The 23,176-nt window shown below is 37.4% G+C and overlaps 3 protein-coding genes across 5 annotated transcripts; 1 reads left to right on the top strand and 2 right to left on the bottom strand.

Annotated features, from left to right (window-relative positions):
• Positions 1 to 1,240: 1,240 nt before the first annotated feature.
• Positions 1,241 to 5,749, bottom strand: LOC145229417 (L-gulonolactone oxidase-like). 3 transcript variants are annotated; one of them, XM_080094756.1, is made up of 10 exons: positions 5,313 to 5,749; positions 5,059 to 5,188; positions 4,524 to 4,706; positions 4,359 to 4,459; positions 4,170 to 4,293; positions 3,907 to 4,083; positions 3,536 to 3,687; positions 2,595 to 2,679; positions 2,417 to 2,516; positions 1,241 to 1,922 (listed from the first exon to the last, which is right to left on the bottom strand). In XM_080094756.1, the coding sequence occupies exons 1-10, from the start codon at positions 5,466 to 5,468 to the stop codon at positions 1,811 to 1,813; spliced, it is 1,320 nt and encodes a 439-aa protein (XP_079950882.1). In that variant the 5' UTR covers positions 5,469 to 5,749; the 3' UTR covers positions 1,241 to 1,810. The 3 variants fall into 3 exon arrangements, with proteins under 3 accessions (XP_079950882.1, XP_079950881.1, XP_079950883.1); XM_080094755.1 differs by having other exon boundaries at positions 2,595 to 2,695; positions 5,313 to 5,740; XM_080094757.1 differs by lacking the exon at positions 3,907 to 4,083 and having other exon boundaries at positions 2,595 to 2,695; positions 5,313 to 5,743.
• Positions 5,750 to 9,227: 3,478 nt separating this feature from the next.
• On the bottom strand, positions 9,228 to 13,293 carry LOC145230315 (protein regulator of cytokinesis 1-like). The gene is made up of 12 exons (XM_080095709.1): positions 13,101 to 13,293; positions 12,540 to 12,776; positions 12,164 to 12,384; positions 11,650 to 11,941; positions 11,142 to 11,306; positions 10,910 to 11,087; positions 10,659 to 10,775; positions 10,336 to 10,466; positions 10,012 to 10,252; positions 9,798 to 9,929; positions 9,628 to 9,734; positions 9,228 to 9,563 (listed from the first exon to the last, which is right to left on the bottom strand). Exons 1-12 carry the CDS (start codon positions 13,221 to 13,223, stop codon positions 9,363 to 9,365), a joined length of 2,145 nt encoding a protein of 714 aa, XP_079951835.1. The 5' UTR covers positions 13,224 to 13,293; the 3' UTR covers positions 9,228 to 9,362.
• An 833-nt stretch (positions 13,294 to 14,126) lies between these two features.
• LOC145228997 (creatine kinase, flagellar-like) lies at positions 14,127 to 21,983 on the top strand. The gene is made up of 26 exons (XM_080094233.1): positions 14,127 to 14,257; positions 14,333 to 14,351; positions 14,480 to 14,616; positions 14,679 to 14,801; positions 15,444 to 15,601; positions 15,657 to 15,850; positions 15,911 to 16,151; positions 16,270 to 16,397; positions 16,462 to 16,547; positions 16,789 to 16,971; positions 17,029 to 17,146; positions 17,556 to 17,659; positions 17,769 to 17,878; positions 17,974 to 18,116; positions 18,229 to 18,352; positions 18,520 to 18,622; positions 18,718 to 18,859; positions 18,958 to 19,114; positions 19,271 to 19,388; positions 19,580 to 19,714; positions 19,830 to 20,034; positions 20,195 to 20,319; positions 20,384 to 20,522; positions 20,620 to 20,784; positions 21,099 to 21,200; positions 21,334 to 21,983. The coding sequence occupies exons 1-26, from the start codon at positions 14,233 to 14,235 to the stop codon at positions 21,455 to 21,457; spliced, it is 3,408 nt and encodes a 1,135-aa protein (XP_079950359.1). The 5' UTR covers positions 14,127 to 14,232; the 3' UTR covers positions 21,458 to 21,983.
• Positions 21,984 to 23,176: the final 1,193 nt, after the last annotated feature.

The raw sequence follows: 23,176 nt of genomic DNA, 5'->3' as shown, positions 1-23,176 counted from the left end.
ACTTCCCCCTGTACAAAACGGTACAAACAGTAGTTGTGAAAGAATCACAAGTAACAAAGACAGCCGAGTGCAATAAAACAGGGTTTACGGTCGATCTTTCGTTACGGTTGTTTCGAGATCCTGTAATTACAGAACCACAAAACAACACTGTATAAAATCACGGAAGTAAACGGCAAAGCCGAGTTCATTATCAAACACAGATAGTATTAGAAAAATCAATCCTTTTGAACAACACAATGTACATCTTTGTGTACCGGTAATGACTAATCATGTCAAATAAGCGCCAATGTACGAAAATTGCTAATTAGTACAAATCTAAGGGGGATTTTAATTGTAATTAAGTTATTTGTTTTTCAGTGGCATGGTGTCGGAATAAAGCATGTGACTCCATATTTTTACCTACGTTAAGATTTCTGCAGCTGACAATTTCATGTGTAAAGTGTACAAAAGGCAATTAAGAAGATTAACAAAGAAAATAATGACCGCATTCGTATTTGCAAATGCAAAGCTTTTTTGACTCACATACAAAGATAACAGCAAGAAAATTATTTACAAGTATTTTCCTTCACGCCACTCAATTTTGCAACGGTGCTAATTATGACAAAACTGTAATGAAAACAATTCATGGCATTAATCAATTTTCAATGCAACGAAAAGCAATTTTTACAGTGGGTTTATTAAACTTTAATGTCCAATTAGTTTTATGAGAAAGTAATTAATCAATATGTTAGGTTTGTCTGAAAAAGTTCAATACTTTGATGCCAGTGACACACACAAAAAAATTACCCCCCCAAAATATTAAAAATAACGGATAGGTTTTCTAGTGGTTTCAGTGAATTGCCTCTTGATGCAAAGATTAAAAATCAAGGAACAAAGAGAGATACATGAAAACGGGCGAAGAAATGGTGAGTGAAGTTGAAAATGACAGATGGAAACAGTGACATGATGACGGTAGGGTGTCGTATGTTATTGATCTGAAAAGTGTTCGCTCCAACGTTGAGCCATATCGTAATCCAAATGTCTGATAATCAACCTGAGATTAAATCCTCGATGATATGGAAAATCGAAGTGGTGGTGAACCGAAGAAAGTTACGATTTCCAGTCTTTACTTGACAATCGGATAATTCGTCAAGTTGGTTTTAGGTCAATAAAGATGCTTAACTTGACAAAAAGCACATATCAAAAAACCTACAGCCTATTTGTTCATTTTTTTAAAGATAATAAATAGAGTTGCCCTGGGTTTCCGTGTGTTACAACGACGCGTTTTATTGAGTAGTAACTGCAGTTCCTTGGACAAGCCAGGTAGCGACGGATATAGATACACAGGAATATCGACCAACCAGCCGTAGCTTCTTCGATCCATCGTTTATAACACAAGGGTAATAACATATACAGCATCAGTTACATTTTAGGAAATGCGCACCGATTACACCTATATAAGCACACGCTTCCAAACGTTGTTTCTGTTACAGCACAATTTACCTGCACAGCACATTATTCTTTAATTCACTCAAAAAAACAGGCTCCTTAAAATCAATACCAAACAAACACTGCTTACACCAAAGTGACAAAACAAAATAGAAGCAAGGTAATAAAATTGAACTGCGAGAATAAACATTGCAATAGGCCCTGATAAAAGCACAATCAAAAAAATTTCGAAGAATTATGAGCAGCAAAAGCAGATAAGCAATTCAAGTATTAATAAAATGAGTTGTGCCGAAATACACACATTTCTTACATCTCAACATAAATGCACTTTGTTACAATCGTTGTTTCTCTGGCGCCACCATGTGGAAACCATCCTTGCCCATTACACGCCGCCAGTAATCATTCCAAAACATACATGTTGGATCAAGTTGTCTTCTGATTTCCATGAAACGATCAAACTTTGGGTACATTCTTCGAAAATCGTCAGCTTTAACCTTTAACATTATGCGTAAAACAAGTAGTTAAAATTATACGCAAGAAGAAAATCCTTAAATAGCCGCCAAGTTGGCCGAGTGGTTAACGCAACCGCCTTGATCACAAGGTCATGGGTTCTAATCCTATCTCGGTTGCTTGTGTTTCCCTGAGCAAGAAACTTAAGCGGCATTGCTCCAACCCAAGTGGTTCCCGATGGGTTGAACTAAATTGAAGTCACCAACTGCCTCAATTTGAAAAAATCAAATAAAAAATGATCATCGGGCTTGCAATAAAAACAGGCAGCTCGACGTCGGACTCATTGAGAGCATAACGCATTCAGGCTTTGAACGCCCACCGAGGATAAAAATGAAACAAACAACAACAACAACAAAGTGCCAATGTGCAACGAAAGTGCAACGAAACCTCTCAATGCTCCTGTTGTACAACATCAACAAGAGTTAATCATAAACGCAACGTTTGGAACAGCGTGTTCAAAACAGAAAACAGCGAATACCTTGTGTGCTTTTGCCCAGTGCGGTTTCCCTCCATATTCAGTTGCCAAGTTTTCAAAGAAATTCCACCACTCATCGTGTGGAACGATTTTGCCGTATGGTCTAAACAATAAAAAAAACTAGCTGTAAGAATTTTCTGTTCACGAAAAAATGCTCAATACTTTTGACACGGTAATAAACCTGAAGGATATGATTCCGATGTAAGTGACGTCTTCATCTCCTGATGGGGCGAGCATAATTCCATCTTGTTTGACAAATCGAACTTCTACTGGAAAGTGTACCTACAGGGTTTTTTTAAGGTTTGGTTTGGGTGACCGCTAAGTAGTTTTAAGAGACCGCAAGTGTTTCATTTAAATACCAAAAAATAGCCATATTTGCTTAAACGAATTATTTATTAGGCTACTGGCAAATTTTGGGAAACCGCTGGAGAAATGGTCCCCCAAAACACCTTAAAAAAACACTGTCTACATAAAACGGTAAACACAAATATTGGGAAATTACCTAAATAAAGCGTATTACGTTGCAGAACAAAACAGTATAATCAGGTTTAACATTTAAATATGTAACAGTGCTATTGCACGTGAGTGCATTTTCACGCTATCAAAAAGCTATCCATCAATTATTCTCAGCTGCGCGAAAAACGTGGGATGAATAGGAAATCATATTCGGACTGATATAGGCAGTAACATCCTGCAAGCTGAGGAAATTAAAAATTACATAGCAAAATTTCTACTGCACTGTCACCATTTAGCAAACGGCATGAACACACCACATTACCGAAAGGTACCGTGGCGCAAAAGTTGCTTCCCTTAGAGCTTATTTATCAGTCCGTTTTTTAAGCAAAGTGGCTGTAAACACATGTAGATGCACCAGAGTTTATTTACAGCAGCATTTGTCAGAACATGTCTTAACTTTGCACAACTAGTTTCGGCAAGATGAAAATTTTAGTGCTACTGTGTTACTACGATTGTTTCACCGAGCGCAAATAAACTTAACTTAAATCAAACCAACATCAATCAGAGGCGTTTGTTTAACGTTTCAGCAAAATCATAATCACTTAACCTTCAAATCTAAAAAATTTCTGCCATCTGAAAGACATGGCCTTAACATATTTTACCCACCTTAACATGAGAATTTGCAATAATCCACTCTCTCATTTTCCTAAGGACAGTAACAGTATTTTGTTGAGGTATTGCCCATTCAGTTACATATTGCTTGAACAAACAGTCAAAGGTAAAAACTCGATCACTTCTGCGCACACTTTCGGATGACCCTGTAATTTGGGCCTGTGTCATTATTTAAACATTAGCTAACTGTGGATTGCATTTCTCAAATCAAGGCAACAATTTCAAATCTAAAACATTTCATGCTGATTAGCACCAACAGTTAATTTCTTTTAGCAAGCAACCTAGAATTTTATCTAAAAAACATTAAATAGTGCAGTTGGCAACCACCAAAACGCGAACAAACAAAAGCATTTTGTTTTACATACCTGAATAGCACATTTTAAAAAAGAGACGATTAATAAAAGGCACAAGACAAGGGAAAAATGTTGAAACCCACAGAAAAAACTCAAGCACATAGTGACCAACAAGTTGAGACCAGAACCAACTGCCACCTTCCTTTGAAGGTCTTTTAGTCCGATCGGCCATGAAGTTTACAACATAATCTATGTAAAACCAGATAATTAAGACCACTTTGGTTCACTTCAGGTCTATTCAATGAATTATTATCAAACAAAAAAGCACTCCTTACCTGTGTGTGGAAACCAGAAAAATCGAAAATGTTGAGACTGAGAAATAAGTGACTTTAAATCAACCAGATTATCTTCAAGCAAACCAGAGGCTTGTTTCAAATGCAGTTTAAATGCTGGTTCACACTGTACAAATTAAAATAATAAAATAAAATTTAGAAAATCTACAGTATTGTCATCAGTAAACTTGCCTGAATCTTAACTACTAGAATGATGCCTAGTAGTCCAAGATGGCAGCAGACAGCTTGAAACAGTTCACCATTTTTTTCTTTTGAACACTTAATTATTGACCCTGCAATCAATGCATATTTTCTGTCAACTGAAATTGATACTGTGCATTACAAAACTAACAATACCATCCGAAATCATAAAAGTAACTTCCAGCACACAAGAGGCAAATGATCCAAAATTGCCTCCAGTACCATGGGTACCAGTGCCAATAATTCCACCCACACACTGGCCAGATACTGAACCCATATTGCTCAATGCCAAACCATTCGATGGAAGGACATGATTGTTAAGCTGGTAAATTGTAACTCCTAAAAGTCATAGCAAAAACTGTTTTGTATCCATACACATATAAAATTTCAATGATGTGGATATCCTCTAATATGCTAAACCAAGATTGTAACAGTTTTAATTATAAGGTAACCACAATCGCATAGACACATGTTAATCACTAATGACATCTTAGTCTTTTTAGTGCAGCAGGCAGACTTTAGTGTACAGCAGACAGATTGTTTTTATGAATGATCTAACAAGTCATCAGATATTTTCAGAGATACAGAATCATTTTTGGTAAATTTAACTTACAAGAAGTGTCAATTAATTGTTGAAAACAGACAGCATGTTATTGCTTAGTCACAAATGCATTTGGATTTTATGACACACCTGATTCAACTGTAATTACACAGTTTGTCTTGTCAATTTCTAAAATCTTATTAAAGAGCTTCATTGAAATCATAAAATGATTGGTGCAAGCAATATCAGAAGGTGAAAGACCGCCACCAACAACCTTTACCTTAATGTACAATAATTGAGTAGCAAAAAATTAAAACAAGCAGTGTATCTAATCATATTTGTTTGCTATTAATTAGACTGTAAAATTAAAAAACAGCCTTAACTCCCAATAACTCTGCACATACCTTTTTCTTCAGTTGTTTCGCCTCTAATAGTATTACTCGCAGATCATCTGTACATCTTGGTTCAAAATATAATTCTGGTTTGCATGAATATGTTTGTGACCAGTTTTGAAAATAATGATTATTTTTGCATGGAATTTCCATCAAACTTTCTTTCATTTCGAACAAGTGAAAATTTCTGGCAATCGCCCGAGTGCAATTACAAACAGTAATCCAACATATGTTTTGTTTGCATAACTTTACCAAAATTTAAAGCCTAATTTGGGGAACTTCGTTACACTTTCGGTATTCGTCTGCCCTTTTACTGCAAGTGATATACATTTACAGACATTAGTATACTATTAAACAAACTTCATAAAGTACGTCAGTTGCCAACGACGTGTAAAAAAACAGTGTTACAAAGTCAAAGAAGCAAGGGTATCGCTATGCACACATTTTTTGAAGCAACAGCCAAAAATAATGTGGGTGACGATACTTGTTGCAATTGTTTTGCACGTTTTTAGATGAGCTTCCTCCTTTTTAAGTAACACACACCGCACGCGAGGTTACCAAAATAGCTGAAATTTAAAGTGGTCTTTGGAAAGGGAATTTTCCCGTTTTTCACTGTTCTGTTTTTAAAAGACGTATTTTTCAAAAGTCGGTGGTATCTGTTGAGATATTCAATGGATTCCATGATAAGTTGTACACAAAACAACAAGATTGGAGCTTGTTTTACAAATACAAAAGACAAAGTGGGGGTAATGTGAAATTGTTGACCTGTCAAGTTTTGTAGGCCTTTTTTCCCTAGGGCCTATAGGCTATAATCTAAATTTGATCCATTCGCTTAAATTAGCCCTTTTTTGTACTTTCTTTTGCAAAATCAAATCGGAGATTTTATTTTTAGCACAGTGTATTTATAATTATTCTTTTTTAATGATTGTAGGTCAAATTATGGCCGATGGATCCAGCCTCAAATAGTTTCTTTGGCAACCAATTTCCATTGCCGTTCCGGTTTACTATTTCGTTCAGAATTTATTGCTTTTTGTCTAACGACTTTGCAGAGCTACATATTCACCTTGCAGGCCAAGAGAACGATATGACTGACCGCACCGTGCTTTATAGGTTAATATTCCAAAGATATTTTGTAAAAGCAAGATAAACTTTTGTCTATTGGGTCGAATACATTAGCCTACATTCTTCAGAGCAGTGGTTCCCAACCCGAGAGACGGGCATGCGAGCGTTTTTTGCACAATGTGCTCGAAAATGTGCAGGTCGAAATGTGCGCACATTTTTCGAAAATGTGCTGCCAAAATGTGCAGGTCAAAATGTGCAAGTCATAATGTGCAGGTGCCAAAATGTGCAGTCGCTCAAATGAAGTATTGATATTTAACGTCAAACTATTGTTGTGGTCATAAATTGTGCCAAAAATATTAGTTATAAGTTATGACCTATAAATTAAAATCGGATTTAAGAGAAACTTGTAAAAATGCATGTTGTGTTTGTTAGATATGGCAAAGCGTGAAATTATCTAGCATTCAGGAAATAGGAAACACTGTTTTTCAGACTAGATATGTACACGATCGTCACCTCAATCGGTTTGACTTTATTGTTTTTAATTTAAGGCCTGTTAGCTTGTAGCCTGCCCAGCTTCTATAGATTTTACAATTAGACAATAGTATACTCATATGACAGTCCAGCTATTGTTTCCGTCACGCTTGATTAACACTACACGCTTGTCGGATGCTTGCATTGAGTTTGGTGCTTTAAGAGCAAGCAAATGACAAAGCTGGGCTTGTATGGTCAGATTTATGCATCTACCCTGTATAATGTTACTACGTGGTTGTGATTGTGCTGTTGGAGAGTATTTAATGTACGTTTTATCTTTTTAGTACTTCTTTAAACGCTTTGAAGTGATTTTACCTAACATATTAAAGGGTGCATAAAGTTTATTACTAATTGATTTAAAGTCTGGTAAAAATAGAACTTTCCTAACTGGCTGTATCTTTGAACTGATGTTCAACGACTTTGGCCTCGACCAGGAACTCTGGACAGACGAAAGGTCAAGCTTGAACAAAGATCATGTTTTTTTCCAAAGTTACTCATTTTAAACTGTCAACAAAGGGTAAATTTTGTGAATCAAAAATTAAGTTTATTTGAAGAAAAATTCAAGGCACCAAAACAATTGCTAGACATCATAACCACCAAGGAAACTGGTGCAGAAAACACAAGTCAAATTGCTATGATAAGTAACAAAGAGTTAGACACAACAGAGTATTTATGAGGATATGTTTTTTCAAGGCAAAAAACTAGTTTACGGAAGTTATCAAAATTGTCAGCATGTTGTCAACCATGCGACCACAGGGCCAGCTGATTTCTTTAGTGGAGCCAAAGTCTGGAGGTCTCGCTTATCCTTTTATGAGTTACTGCAACTTTTACAAAGTGCGTAAATGCCTGACAGGATGTTTACGGCCAGCCAACAAGCTAGATTTTTACTGCATTGCAAAAGTTACACTGATCCTCACAGAGTTTCCAAAAAAGACATATGTGAAATTCTAGAAGTTGCTGGACTACCATATGAGTATACTGTTATTAAACTCAAAACCAAGTCAAAGACCCAGCTGTCCAGTGATTTTTATTCAATGAAACAAATGAATTATTAGAAAGTTTTCCATCCTTTGGGTTATACTGCACAATTGACAAAAGGACTATATATGTGTCTTTGGAAGAAACTCAAATGACAACATTCAAAAAGAAAAGGACAACCACACAGTTGCCCAACTTAATGTTTGACATTTTTTATTTGTTTGAGGCTCATTTACATGACATAACTTGGTATATGGGTATTTAATTAGGTTAGTTTTGAAACCCACACAAATACTTGATGTGATGCCCTAATTTTAAGTTTGCTAAAACATTCATGTTATTGCTTCTGACTTGCTATTGTGTGGACCAGATGGCTAAAAAGACCTACTGTAGGAATATCATAATACACCAAAATATCATTAGATGCTTTTGCAAAATTTGTAATTGTTTCCTGACTAATATACAGAAACTAGATGATTGCCATTATGAACGAAAAAGGTGTATGTTTCATGTGGGATTGCAAATAAATAAACAAACTAAATCTGGCGTGAACAATTAGAGAGATAAAGAGACTGAAACAGCCAGAAAGAATATTAGGATAGGGAAAATATTTTTTTGAAACCGCTGTGGGCATTCTGTATTATATTTTTGGTAAAAAATATGTACAATGGTAACAAAACGGGTTTAGAAAAGGATAATACTGAGATGTCATGAAAAAAATGATGGATGTGCAATGCAAAAGTATAAGTTCTCACCATTTATATAGGCATCAGTTATTTACCACTGCATTTGTTTGAAACCACATTGTATTTTCAGTTATTTTTGCCCTGAAGGGTCATATTCTGTTCAGTTAAAAAACTTAATCCACTGCATTTAACAAGAAAAATAACATACCTATATAAGTTAATTGATTTGCACAGAACACTATTTAAAATAAAAATGCAGGGAAAGATATATAATAATTATGTAATTGGGACAAAAAATTGTTTGTGTGAAAGGGACAGAAAGACTTTTTTAGTATGAAAGGGAGAAATTTTGGCACCTGCACATTTTGACCTGCACATTTTGCACCTGCACATTTTGACCTGCACATTTTCGCAAAATGTGCGCACATTTTCGACCTGCACATTTTGGCGCACATTGTGCAAATTCTTGCCGTAAGCCCTGTTGCAACCCGAGGTACGCGCACCGTTAGTGGTAGCCTACCACGGAGCTTCACAGCTGGTAGTTTACCCAAGTTGGATTCCTGACACACTTATTTAAGTCAGATCAAGAATTGCAACTCAACTGAACCAACCTACTAGTCCAATGGCCTTTTAATGACACTTGCGTTACCTATTTCGCGGAGAAACTAAATGTTTGCAAAATTATTTTACTGCAACCATATTTCGACCATGCAAATAAATCTATGAACTTATACGACGAATTTCAGATTGAGAACACACAAAAAGTAGAAAATAGCATACAAATTAATACATTGATAAGCTATAGTCATCGGGGAAGTCCAATCGCGCTGCTTCTGGTGTAAGGTTCTTCCTTCACTATAGCCAGCAGACCCCGTTCAAAATCATGTCCACCAAGAGGTTGAATATCGAGTTCCCGATCATACGGCTGGTTTCTCAAAGTTTCGCTGAAATTTGGCAGCTCGGTCGTATTCCAACGACTCACATTGCTCAGATGTTCGCTTTCATTCTGTAATATTTTTCGCACGTTAAACCATCAAACAATTAGGCAGTGACGGAAAAAAATATCTTACTTCCTGGTTTTCACAGATTTTTGGAATTTTTTGATTGTTTTTTAATGACCTTGTAGTCTTAGGGTTGTGATACGCAGATCCACTTGGCAATGGAAGTTTAAACTTTCCTACAACAAAGTTATCGTTACGGTTGGTGCCACAGACACTTGCATGCCAGTTTCGTATGTCACCTTGTGGTTCCTGCCTTTGTTCAAGGCTCGTCAAATTGTCTACCGACTTCGAACGCCTGCGAAGCTTCTTTTGTTTGAAGGTTTGCGTTGCCAAGTTTCGCCGCGTATCAATAAAATCGGTTGTCTTTGGCACTATACACAAAATATCACCTTTGATAGGAAAGAAAACGCAGACGAATAGGTTACACATTTTTGAGCAGTTTGAGTATATTACCCTGCAACTTTTCGGTCTTCTTGGATGCTCGACGCCCAGGGAACGTCCCGAATCTGCTAGTCACAGTGGATTTAATAGGAGAGAATCGGATTTCTCCCCATGCAGTCAGGTAACCGCCCACTGAGCTTTTATCCGATTTACAAGATATGTTTGAATCGTCGGATGTGCTTTTCAAATCGCATTTCACTCTTTTGCTATTCCCTTTTGCACACTTCTGTGGATTTGAGCTTCCATATCTTATGTCTTCCTCAATTTCTCGCTTGCGCTTAATATGACGCCGGTTTTGATAAAAATCTTCTGTGGATTTGAGCTTCCATATCTTATGTCTTCCTCAATTTCTCGCTTGCGCTTAATATGACGCCGGTTTTGATAAAAATCTTTTAGGCTTTCTAGTTCTTTTCGTTGGCTGCTGAAGTACTCATTGAGGGGGAGTCCATTAGCAAGGAATTCGCCACCTGAAGAATAACAATACAGTACTTTAAACCAGAATCTCCCACCTGATTGCTTGGCGGATGAAGACTGTAATGAACTTTATGCAATCTTAATTTATAAGGATGGATGACTTAGTGATTTTAATACATTTGAAAACCTGGAGAATAACCAACTTAAGTTTTCGCCCTATTGTAGTTTCAATTGATAATACTAACTTGAGGGTAAGTGGTTCTGTAGCCACGTTTCTGCTGCATCGTAGACGCTTCTCTCCATTTTAACAATTTGTTTTTTTAGTTGTTTGCGTTCTTTTTCCTCTGCAAGCAGTTTTCCTCCTTAAACATAAATTTGTAAACAAAAAGGCTATGCTTTCTCAAATATGGTATGCTTCAACAAACGAATTTGAGTGCAGCATATGTCATTGAAAATGTGACTGCATCGTAAAAAACACTCTCATGAAAAGTCTTACCGCGATTTCGAAGCCTATCAGGATCATGCGTTTTGGCTTCAAGTTCTGTTATTCTGTCAAACGCCTTTTTCCAAACCTGCAGCTTTCGCACAACTTGGTCCCGGTCTTTGAGCTGAATCCGAGTGTTTTCGATCTTGGCTTCAAGCTGTAGTAACACTTCTTCACGATCTTCCTGATACTGTAATTAACAATGTGAATTGTTTGGTTTTACTCTTTAGATGTCATTTTGTACCTTTTCGGTACTGTTGTCTTCTTTGGGTTCCAAAAGAAATCCATCGCGAAGCATATTTTGAAGAGTTTCATTAGCCCTTGTAGTTAGGTCAGATATATTGGCTTTCCAAACAGTCAAGAGTCTGGTCTTCTCACTTTTTAATCGCTGCAAATTTTCTTCTGATATCTATCAACAAAGAAAGAAGAAGAAGCGATTTGTGCATATTCAGGCAACTGATCTTATTTAGGTGCCATCGCCATAATTATACTTTTCAAAAGCGATCATAAGTTACAAATGTCATACGACAGCATGATCGTGATTGTAAGGCTGATAGGTAAATGTTCTTGAGGTAAAATAACAACAAAGCGTTTCTATGTTGTTAAAGAAACAATTAGGCCAAGAATGTGTGTTACGAACTTTTATAACCAGTTGATTGGTTGAAGTATTGTATATTTACAACGTCATTCAAAAGAGAACAAAAAAGTTTGCTAGATTTACACACTGCACAAGGGAAACATAAGCAGCATACCACATCTACAAAGCCAAAAAACTCTCTACGAAATGGAGTGGTCTCTCTGACACCGACGTCCAATTTTATCCACAGATCTTCGATGTCACAAACAGTTTGTCTTGCGATTGACACTAAGTGCTGCATTTCGATTGTATTGTCGAAATCTCGAATTTGTTGCAGATTTTCCTCAGACAAAGAGAAAGTTGGGACGTCGTTTTCCAAAACAGAGCTTATGAAATCGTTTGGGGCAAATTCAATTTCTTGTAGTTTTTTGCGAATATTTGACCGCAGTTGAGCAAATTCCCCCAACCTGAAATTAACGGACAAATTCATTTTCAAAACAGCTTCATTGATACAGCTGGTTTAAATGTGGTTCTCCCTAAACCCAATTATATATTGATGTGTAAGTCCTACAAACGTTAGTCACGTATATGTGCTTATTGATGTTTGGCAGCTAGAAATGTTCAACACATGTAGCGTTTTGTCGTTGTTTTAAAACCTTCTTTAATTGTAAAAAAATTAAATGACTTGCCTCTTTTTATATTTTTCATGTAATTTACGATTTCGTTCATGCATCATTTCAATTTTTTCCACCAAAACAGCTTTTTTAAACATAGGCGTTGATTGGAGCAGTGGCGCTGAATCTAATTGGCTGTTACATCGAATCTCCTCAGAGAGTAAAGTCTCCAAAGCTTGCTTTTTTGTTTTTTCGAGTTCATGCAAGCGCAAAACTTCTTTCCTCGCCTTTCTCTCCTTTAAGCAAGAAAAAGAATTTTAAGGTGGTTACTTCTAAAATAAACAAACTTTCAGCAGGGCTATGCTGATAAACATTTGACTTTTACAGTAGTTTGGTTAAACGATGCTGCAGCTTAACCCAACATGTAGTAAATAAATTATCATTGGCTAACCTTGAGATACAAGCTGCCTGGTGGCATTCCAGCGATGCTCGAGGAACTGGAATCCAGTAAGACAGAAGTTTCGTTTGATTCAGGAGACAAACCAAGTTCCTTGCGCAAAATAGTTATCTCCTCGTGGAAGCGAACGGAGTTTTCCCGCACAGTTTGCATTAAACGTTCTTCCTCATTTAGCATGTTTTCCATTAGGTCGGTTATGTGCTCACATACTGTGTCACTTCTCTTAGCGACCTGAAAGGTGATGATATAAACTATAAAGTCATTTCGAGATTAAATTACGATACACATTTGGTAAATGATGAGGACATTGTTGTACATTGTTGCACATTGTTGCAAAAAACCTCTGCTGGTGTAAAACACCAACAAGTTTGCATTAATCCTTAAGCTAAATAAAGACCCCTGCCTTGATTATGAGAATAATCACTGATTGTGACAAAAGTCTATAAAAAACATATACTTTGATTTTGTTTCATGCATACTTCGATTGTACATTTTTTTTCAAAAACAACTAGAATTATCAAATATGACGTCACAAAGAATGGCGGCTTATTTTACCTGTTGCTCAGAGATTCCAAGTTCATTCCAAACAACTTCCAACCTATTTAAATACATACGAATGATATTTTGAATTGATATTTCTACTGGTTGAGTGCGTCGCGACATACTGATCAACAGCATTAACTGAAACTTCTAAACCTTTCAGTGAGACAAAGAACTACAAAACGTCTGGCGAAGCGATGCAAATAAATGGCCTCGATGCAAATAAAAAACACTTTTTTCCTCAAGCAGTAACTGAGAGGCTTTGCTCTTTTTAATTAAAAGGTTGCCTCCAACTACGCCAATGGGAATTCGCAATCAGCAATCAAAACGGCTGTTTGTTATCGGTTCACAAATTTATTCGAGCATCTCGGTAAAATATATCAACCGATATGCTCGATTAAATGTCAAAACGTGGATATAATTTAAAAACTTTTAGTTGTTTTGTTATTAATTTTCTGTTGTAAAATATTTAGAAAAATCGATTATGGAATAAATTTAATAAATTTTGCCCACTGAGGGAAGTAGTGAGCGGTGGCACAAGGTCAATCGTTGCTATAGTAACGTGTATAGCAATTTGCTTGTTGTGATGTCTGATTGTTGCAATTTTATTCAACTGAGGTAACTGTTCTATGCAGTGACGTAGCCAGGGAGGGGCCAAAGGGGCCATGGCCCCTCCCAAATTTTCAAAGTTGTATATTGAGAAACTTTAATTTAGTGTAGTTAGTCATTGTGATTTCTTTCAACTATCAAAGGAATATATAAATTAACATGACTGTTGTCACCAAGTTGCAAGCTAAAATACATGCTTTTTATATTTATGTAGACATGGAATAAATCAATAAAGCGTTTGGCTGTGCCGTTGAACCAAACTTTGTCAAGTCACGTGTTTGGTAAAAGAACGCCTTCGCCGAGCATTAGCAAAAAGTTGTATTAGACGGCAAACTATTTGGCCCCTCCCAAAATTTTCGTCTGCCTACCCCACTGGTTCTATGATGTGTATTTTAGACCAAAATGACTAATTTGTTTGTGCCGTTTTATTATAGGGTTTGTATCCGTGTTTTAGAATAGAAGTAAACAGCAAAATAAACCATTTGTGAATGATACCATAAAATTTTGACAAACCTGCAATAGGACAACAAATTTCAGAATGGGTTGTGTTAATTCCAAAGATGGTAAGTACTATGATAATTGCAACTATCCTTTAAAAGAAAGAAAGATGATGACAGTTCTTTATTTTGTTTTTTTAGGAGTGACTGTTTCAACAAGGTATTTATTTAATTGTTTTGTATTGAGCATCATTATTTAAAATCCTCTCGAAAGAATGTCTAAATAATCAAAATTTGATTTGCAACTTTGTTTTAAGTCTCAATATGTTGTGAATTTTACATTTTCAGCAAACTTGGCTCCAATTACCCAGATTTATCTAAACACAACAATCACATGGCAAAATGCCTAACACCAAAACTGTACAATGAGTTGTGTTCAAAAGTAACGGCATCTGGGGTAACTCTGGAGTATTGCATTCAAACAGGTTTCAAGCAAAATGTTGTTTGTTTCCTAATACCAAAATGTTGATGTTTAACTGCATTTTAGGTGTGGACAATCCTGGCCATCCATTTATTATGACAGTGGGGGCAGTTGCTGGAGATGAAGAGTCCTATAAACTGTTTGCACCATTGTTTGACAAAATTATAAGTGCTAGACATGGTGGATATGGTGAGAATTTGTATTTTCAGTGCAAAACCTTTGACTAATATTGCATTAGGAATGTATAATTTAGATATTCTAGAATAGTTAAATTGAACTCAAAATACAGATGCCTGTTTTTTACACTTGAAGTTGCTTTTCTGTCATTTTAACTACTGCACTTTGATTTTAAACATTTAAAATGGTTGCAGTACAAATATGTTTGACCCATGTCAAATTCTTGATGCCAAAAATTGTTTTGTGTATTTTAGTCCAAAAGCTCCCAAAGAGCATTTTCAGGATGTTTCTACACAACAATGTTAAAACATTGTTAAAACAACAATGTTAGAATTAAACAAAGACCAGGAATCTACACCACTCTACTTGTTTAATATCTAGCGGTCGTACTTGCCTCGGGTACACCCCCTTTCTGCGTGCGTTCTTTTATCTCCGTTTAATTGCTTTTACATGTTAACTTCGTGTCGCCTTTTTTTTACCGTTGTATGTCACCCAGTTGCATGCCTTCTGTCGCTTTTATTTTTTACAACCTGATGATGACAATAGCACTTGTCGAAACGTAGTTATGTTATACACCAATATACTGGCTCTGATTTTTTTGCTCAGATTATTCAAAACTGTGAATAGTGTACCTAATGTTAAAACAATTTTCAGGAAAAGATCAACTTCATAAGACTGACCTCAACCCAGAACACTTAATTGGTGGAGACAATCTGGATCCAAACTATGTTCTGTCATCTCGTGTGCGAACCGGGCGAAGTATAGCAGGATATGCCTTGCCACCTTGCTGCAATCGGGCTGAGCGCAGAGAGGTACGAACTCTTAACTGTAGTATTAGTAATATGTTGATGGCTTTGATTTGGTTAGGTGGAGAAGATACTTATGGAAGCTCTGGATTCATTAGATGGACCATTTAAGGGAAAGTACTACCCCCTGACTGGAATGACTGAAGAAACACAGGATAAACTTATTGAAGACCACTTCCTTTTTGATAAACCAGTTTCTCCATTATTGCTTGCATCCAGAATGGCTCGTGACTGGCCAGAAAGCAGAGGAATTTGGTTGGAATTTCTTTTTTAAAACTTATGATTTTTGGGGGATTATAACTTTGTATGTTTCAGGCACAATGAGGAAAAGAACTTTCTTGTGTGGGTAAATGAGGAAGATCACAGTCGTGTGATTTCCATGGAAAAAGGTGGCAACATGCGGAGGGTGTTTACTCGATTTTGTGAAGGGCTTAAAAAAGTGGAGAATGCAATTGAAGCAAATGGGTCACGATTTATGTGGAATGAACATCTTGGTTTTGTCCTCACCTGTCCTTCAAATTTGGGCACAGGACTAAGAGGTGGTGTTCATTTAAAGGTAAGCATTTGTAATATATTCATGACTGAAAACAAATAATCATGTACTGGGAAATCCCAAGTATTAAATTTAAAGTAAAGTAATCAGGAATAAATTGTCACAGAAGATCATTTTTTAGATTCCTCTTATGGCCAAGCATCCTAAATTCAATGACATTTTGGAAAAACTGAAGCTTCAAAAGAGAGGAACAGGTGGTGTGGATACAGCCTCCACTGATGGAACGTTTGATATTTCAAATTCTGAAAGGTGCATGGATGTTCTGCACATAGATATTGTGGCAAAAACTTGTGTTAATGCCTCTGTTTTAAAGGTTGGGATCATCTGAAGTGGAACAGGTGCAGTGTGTAGTTGATGGTGTCAACCTCCTCATAAAGATGGAAAAACAGCTGGAAGCTGGTAAGTTATCACGGTTTTAAGGGCACAATTTACGTGTTGTTTAACTTTCAACTTTATTGTGCTTTTTATTACCTATATCTAAAATATGAGCTTTGAAATGTTTTCATGCACACCAGTATTTCGACATAAAGTCCTGGGACAGTTTGCACTTTAGAATAACCAAAAATTTTGCACCACACATAGAAATCTCTCACGGCACACAGTTTTTTCACATGAAACCAACCTAAACTGTGTAAATTAGGTGACGAGATCGATGACTTGCTCCCAAGTGAACAGAAAACTGAAGATTTGAATGACAAGAACTTTCCTGATTTGTCAAAACACAACAACTGGATGTCAAAATGCCTCACACCAAGTATTTACAACAAAATCAAGAACAGAAAAACGCCAAGTGGCTTTACTTTGGATGGCTGCATCCAAACTGGTAAGAAAAACTTAATGATGAAACTAAGAAAAATCACAAATTTCAAATGCAATGCAGGAGTGGACAATCCGGGACATCCATTTATTATGACAGTGGGAATGGTGGCAGGTGACGAGGAAAGTTATTCAACCTTTTCTGAGCTTTTTGACCCAGTAATCAGTGGAAGACATGGCGGGTAGAAAATTTACAAAAAAATTTCCTTTGTTAAAGTTTTCCTTTGTTTAAAGTTTTTGTACTGCCTCCTAGTGGCTACAATTTGATAGGGTTTGTTGTCAAAAACATTCACTGCAACACTATGGAGACGGCTAACAGGTGCATAGCACAAACACTTGAGTTGAATCTTTGTGAACTTTGCAACACACAATTTGAAGATTTGTTTGAGGTGTTGCACAAATAAAGTTAATATGATGTTTGCCCAAAGTGTATTGGCTCACGTGTGGTACCACGTTGCCACTGATGTCCAATAGGAACCTTAGGTGCATTGTGGTGCAAAAATTGTTAATCAGTAGCCCAAACACACTGAAAACTAAAAGTCATTTTTAATTGTTTTCGATAAAACTTTTAGCTTGTGTTATATATTTCAGGTATTCGTCCACAGCCAAACACAGCACCGATCTTAACGCAGCAAACATTAGAGGTGGCGACAACTTGGATCCTAAATACGTCCTTTCGTCCAGAGTCAGAACTGGTCAGTTATAGCTGCTATCAGCTGTAGCACAATTTGATAAGCTGTTTTAATGCAATAACATATCATTACGAAACTATCACGCAATATACTTGACTCTGCATTTACATAGGACGCAGCATTCGCACTTTGGCATTACCACCGTGGTGTTCGCGTGGGGAGAGAAGAAAGGTTGAAACCATCGTAACTCAGGCGCTGGCATCCCTCGATGGCCCATTGAAGGTAGTTTCACTCAAGCGTGCAGTACGCAACCGATCTAAAAATGGGCTTCTACCCACACAAAAAAACATTGTGTATTTCCTCTTCATCCATTTTAGGGCTCCTATTACCCCCTAACTGGAATGAGTGAAGAAACCCAGGACAAACTTATTGCTGATCACTTCCTGTTCGATAAACCAGTTTCCCCGCTTCTCACCAGTTCCGGGATGGCGCGAGACTGGCCAGACGCCCGTGGAATATGGTAATTAAAAAAGTGTGTTTTGTATTGTATAAGACAGGGATACTGTTTGTATTAAACCTTTTTTTAGTGCTGCTGCCATACTAAAACCTTATCTATACTTTATTGTGTGTAGGCACAACGACGAGAAAAATTTCCTGGTTTGGGTAAACGAAGAGGACCACATGCGCATTATATCGATGGAAAAGGGCGGAAACATGAAAGCTGTTTTTGAGCGATTTTGCGATGGTCTAAAGAAGGTAATCTATGCCATTTCGAAAGTTCTCATTCAAGAACATTTTTTAGTGGTTGCGAATCACATGCCGCCCCAAGTGCTAAAGTATAGAAATGTGGAACTAAACACAATTCAATGTAAAACGATACATGTCGTGGAAATTTAACCTCATTTGTTTGTGTCGTGTCGCAGGTTGAAGAAACTATACAAAGCAACGGACATTCTTTCATGTGGAACCAACATCTGGGATTTGTTCTGACATGTCCGTCCAACCTTGGTACTGGTTTGCGCGGAGGTATGCCTGCGATTTCCCCCCTCTTTTTTCTGAGCATACTTATTTAACAGCATCAGATTTTTCCTCTGGCAATCTTGCCTGTTGTCCATTTCCAGGTGTCCATTTAAAGATTCCTCTTTTGAGCAAACATAAGAAGTTTGAAACAATTTTGGAACGCCTGAGATTGCAGAAACGTGGCACAGGCGGAGTGGACACAGCCTCCACCGACGGGACTTTTGATATTTCCAACTCAGACAGGTATCATTACAAAACGCGTTTCCACAAGTCATGCTTCCCATAACATATTGTTTGCTTATGTAAAAAATGTAAGCTATAAACGTCTTGCTTTATATTAGACTTGGATCGTCGGAAGTGGAGCAAGTTCAGTGTGTGATTGATGGTGTCGAAATGCTCATCGAAATGGAGAAAAAACTGGAAGCAAGCCAATCCATCGATAACATGATCCCAAGTGAGAAGAAGCTGTCCAAACAAGATGACAAACAAGTTGCACAGGTAAATTTATCTATAGTTGTCTGAACTTAAATGCATTTTCACATCCTAGTAGAAGTAAAATAGGTTCCTAAGTTTGGATCTTGAAGGACAGATTCAAGTAAACATGTACGGTTTAAAATTGCATTTGTTTTTGTTACTTTTGCTTATATTTTTCAGGTTGAGGTGAAGCATTCGTTTGACAACTATCCAGATTTGTCGCAGCACAACAATTGGATGGCTAAATGCCTCACCAAGGAAATATATCTGGCCTTGGAAAACAAAAAGACCAGCAGTGGTATGCTAACCTGTCACAAAGACTTTTTAATGAGGCCACTGAAACAACTGTTTGCTAGCGTAACTACCGTTTTAAGGCAAACTAAGTACCATGACTAGATGTACTGTTTTGCTGAAGCTTTGTATGTCTTGCTTGTTATGTTGAGGTGATTGAAATGTTCCTTTATAATGTGCATGAATTGTGTTGTATAGGTTGTACTCTCGACAGTTGCATACAGACCGGAGTGGACAACCCTGGCCACCCGTTTATATTCACAGTCGGTTTAACAGCCGGTGACGAGGAATGTTACAACGTATTCAAGGAGCTATTTGAACCTGTCATTTCCAGTAAGCAACTAATAATTATCTATTATTTAGGTTTTAAATTTGTTTGCAAGAGAAAATTATTTTACTTGTTAATCAACGCTGGGTATAGAGGTTACTATTCGTGTCTTCTTCCTAGACCGCCACAACGGTTTTCCAGCGGATGGCAAGCACAAGACAGATCTAAATCCTGAAAACTTGCGGGGAGGCAATTTCGACGAAAACTTCGTTCTTTCCAGTCGAGTCCGCACTGGGCGCAGTATCCGTGGACTTTCCCTGCCACCGTGGTGCAATCGTGCTGAAAGAAGAGCTGTCGAAACACTTGCTCGCAACGCTCTGCAACAGTAAGATTCGTGCTAGCTCAGCTGTTGGTTTGTGAATACGTTTTATAATACCATATCCTACAACTTACTGTATTTAAATCATGAATTCTGAAGAATTTGAACTTCTAAAACACGCTTGAAAAGTCAGCGTCGAAATAACGTTTTTTTGAAAAAACTTTAGGTTGAGCGGAGACTTACAAGGTAAGTACTACCCGCTTGGAGAAATGACAGAAGCTCAACAGGACCAACTTATTGCCGACCACTTCCTTTTTGACAAACCAGTTTCTCCCTTGCTTACAAGCGCAGGTAAAATTATTGGCCTATATCTTGACAATCAGCGAACTGACTCATTCGATATGACGTAACACAGGTATGGCACGTGATTGGCCCGATGCTCGTGGAATTTGGCACAACGATCAGAAGAACTTTTTGGTCTGGGTCAATGAGGAAGATCACTTGCGTCTGATTTCTATGGAAAAGGGAGGAAACATGAAAGCAGTTTTCGAAAGGTCGTAAAAGTGTCAATTGTTTCATAGCTGTGACTTAGTAGGGCCAGTGTTGAGATTTGGATGGTATTGACTTTATTTTGTGATTTTCTGTGTTCAGGTTCTGTCGCGGTGTCACGCAGGTCGAAAACTCGCTCAAGCAAAACGGCAAATCGTTTATGTGGAACGAGCATCTTGGCTACGTTCTCACCTGTCCCTCCAACCTCGGCACCGGTTTGAGAGGAGGCGTCCATGTAAAGTTGCCCCTTCTCTGCAAGGACAAAAGGTTTGTAGGCACCACCTTCTGTGATCATATTACATGATGGTGATGTTTCCTAATCCGATGTATCGTGCCCTACCGCAAACGGTTGTCCCAGTGTCGTATTGTTAATCCGTCACGCAGATTTATTTACAACAATGACTGTGTTCCGTAATTACTTCTCGTTAAGTAAATGAGATTTACGATATTTATCATTTGCCAGCCGTTCGAACGCAGCTACAAAGTTTCAGCGTGTGTCGAATAAATCACTAGACTTTAAACTTTTGGCATTTTTTTCGGCATTTACCATCTTACATGAGTGCCACTATCTTTTGCCGCAGATTTAACGAAATTCTTGAAAGCTTGCGTCTCCAGAAGCGCGGCACCGGAGGTGTCGATACAGCATCAGATGACGGGACCTTTGATATCTCCAATCTGGACCGGTAAAATTTGTAACAATAAGAAATGACTGCATTGTGCACAAGTTGCAAACTATTGGTTTGCGCAAAGTTGCCTTTTTATTTGTCAAACCAATAACCAGTTTCATTTGGGTTAATCTGTTCCTGATTTTGTCAGACTTGGTTCGTCCGAAGTGGAACAAGTCCAGTGTGTCGTTGACGGTGTTGAAATCCTTGTAAAGATGGAAAAGAAGCTTATGGCTGGTGAAGATATTGCTGATCTCATTCCAGCAAAGAAATAAGCCCCTATTAAATTACTAAGTGTTAAATGCCGCGTGTGTGTGTTTTTAGTGTTACCTGTTTGAACTCTGAGATTTGCTTCAATGCGCTTTTATATACTCCTGGTGCCTTGGCGACAAGCACTTGTTTAGAACACTGTTATTTGAAAGTTCCTTAACCAATTTTTGCCTTTACGTTATAGCCAATACCTAACGGTTTTTGAAACCACTTGACAAGTGTTACAGCATTCACGCTCTAAGTTTGCAATGCTTACATATCCAAAATCCATTGCCTTTTTGCCCACAAGTGTTCATCGTAGCGTAGATTAGCTCATAACCTGATCAAATGTAGTTACGATTAATTCGTCTTCCTGCACAACTGTAAAATTTACTAATCTTTGGATAATTTGCCTCGTAGCCATTCTTTTCTTGTGCCATGAGATGTTTCGTGTACCTTTGCTTTTAGCGTGCTGTTTTAATGGTATGGTAGTTATTTTGCGTTGTGATTTGTGTGTTAAAAATATATTATTACTTTAATTTTGTTACTGCTGACCATTATTTGCTTATTGATGCACCACTCAATCAGTGGGCAAAACCACCAAAACTAAAATAACAAAATAGTGTTAAAAGGCAGTTTATTAAGCCCTATGTTACACAAAAACTACTGGCCCGTAGGAAAGTAAAAAATTCAACCATGATCTATATTTTTCAAATTTGTATAAAGTCGATTTTAGACGTGTCTGATCAAGGATAACATATAAACCACCAATTGTAAGCATAAGTTGTTAGCATCAGTAGATGAACCGCACTGTACGTACTCAACAGCCTGCGGTGGCAATCAAAACACGCACTTTGACTGTTAATTTAATTGTGCTGAATGTAACGTATAAGTCTTAACTTATAATATAAGAAGTACTTTGTGAAAACATGTATTCAATTGCTTTAAATAGCAAATTGCTTTAAATCGTCCAAGTGTGTTGTTATCATATCATGAAACGTCTTAATGATTTTACCAGAACTTCCGGTTGTCAACAGTCCGTTTGTTGCCTGAACTTTGTATTCTTATTTGACAGTTGCGAGATAAGAGGCGCTATAGACTTGCAAAAGTGACGCACACTAAATGCCCCGGGACTTGTCGTTTAAATTATTGATGTTCTGCTTCTAGTCGTCTTGCCCGGAGAAAGCAATCGTTATTTTATGGCGTACAAGGGTTGGCGGTATTCAGTCGGCGATATGTAGTGAGCAGAGTGCACAGAATGGTAACAAAACGGTCCGGCAAGTCTGCTGCACGTTTTAGATGCTAGAAGTCGGGTAGCAACACATTGCCTACGCAGCAGGACCACTGAATAATTGAACGCAAGTTCCGAAAAAAATAGCACCTGAAAGCAGTCGGAAGAGCTGATTAGGTCGAAATTAAATAATTTATTGCATTACGATGCAGGCAGCGGGTTGTGATTTGCCGATCAATGATAATGCTATATTGCCGTGGATTATTCTGTTACACTCGAGGTTCACATTTAGGTCAAGATTTCAGCTTTGAGATTTCGTGAAGATTTCAGAGCAGAAGCAGTTCTAGTGACAAGTAACAGTAGGCTACATTGCATATACCGAAGTGCAATACAGGTTAAGTCACTGCAAAACAAGAGTTCTGATTGGTGTCATTTCTTTATTTCGGCATGAAAATTGGCACTGCATGCCATCTTTGCCGAACACATTTTAGTTGAGATGTTTTGAATTGCTGTA

The sequence above is a fragment of the Phallusia mammillata genome, chromosome 5 (genome assembly GCF_965637545.1).
Source record: "Phallusia mammillata chromosome 5, kaPhaMamm4.hap1.1, whole genome shotgun sequence".
NCBI classification, from domain to species: domain Eukaryota; kingdom Metazoa; phylum Chordata; class Ascidiacea; order Phlebobranchia; family Ascidiidae; genus Phallusia; species Phallusia mammillata.
The sequence above is the reverse complement of the archived record's forward strand: the minus strand, read 5'-3'. Positions and strand labels throughout refer to the sequence as shown.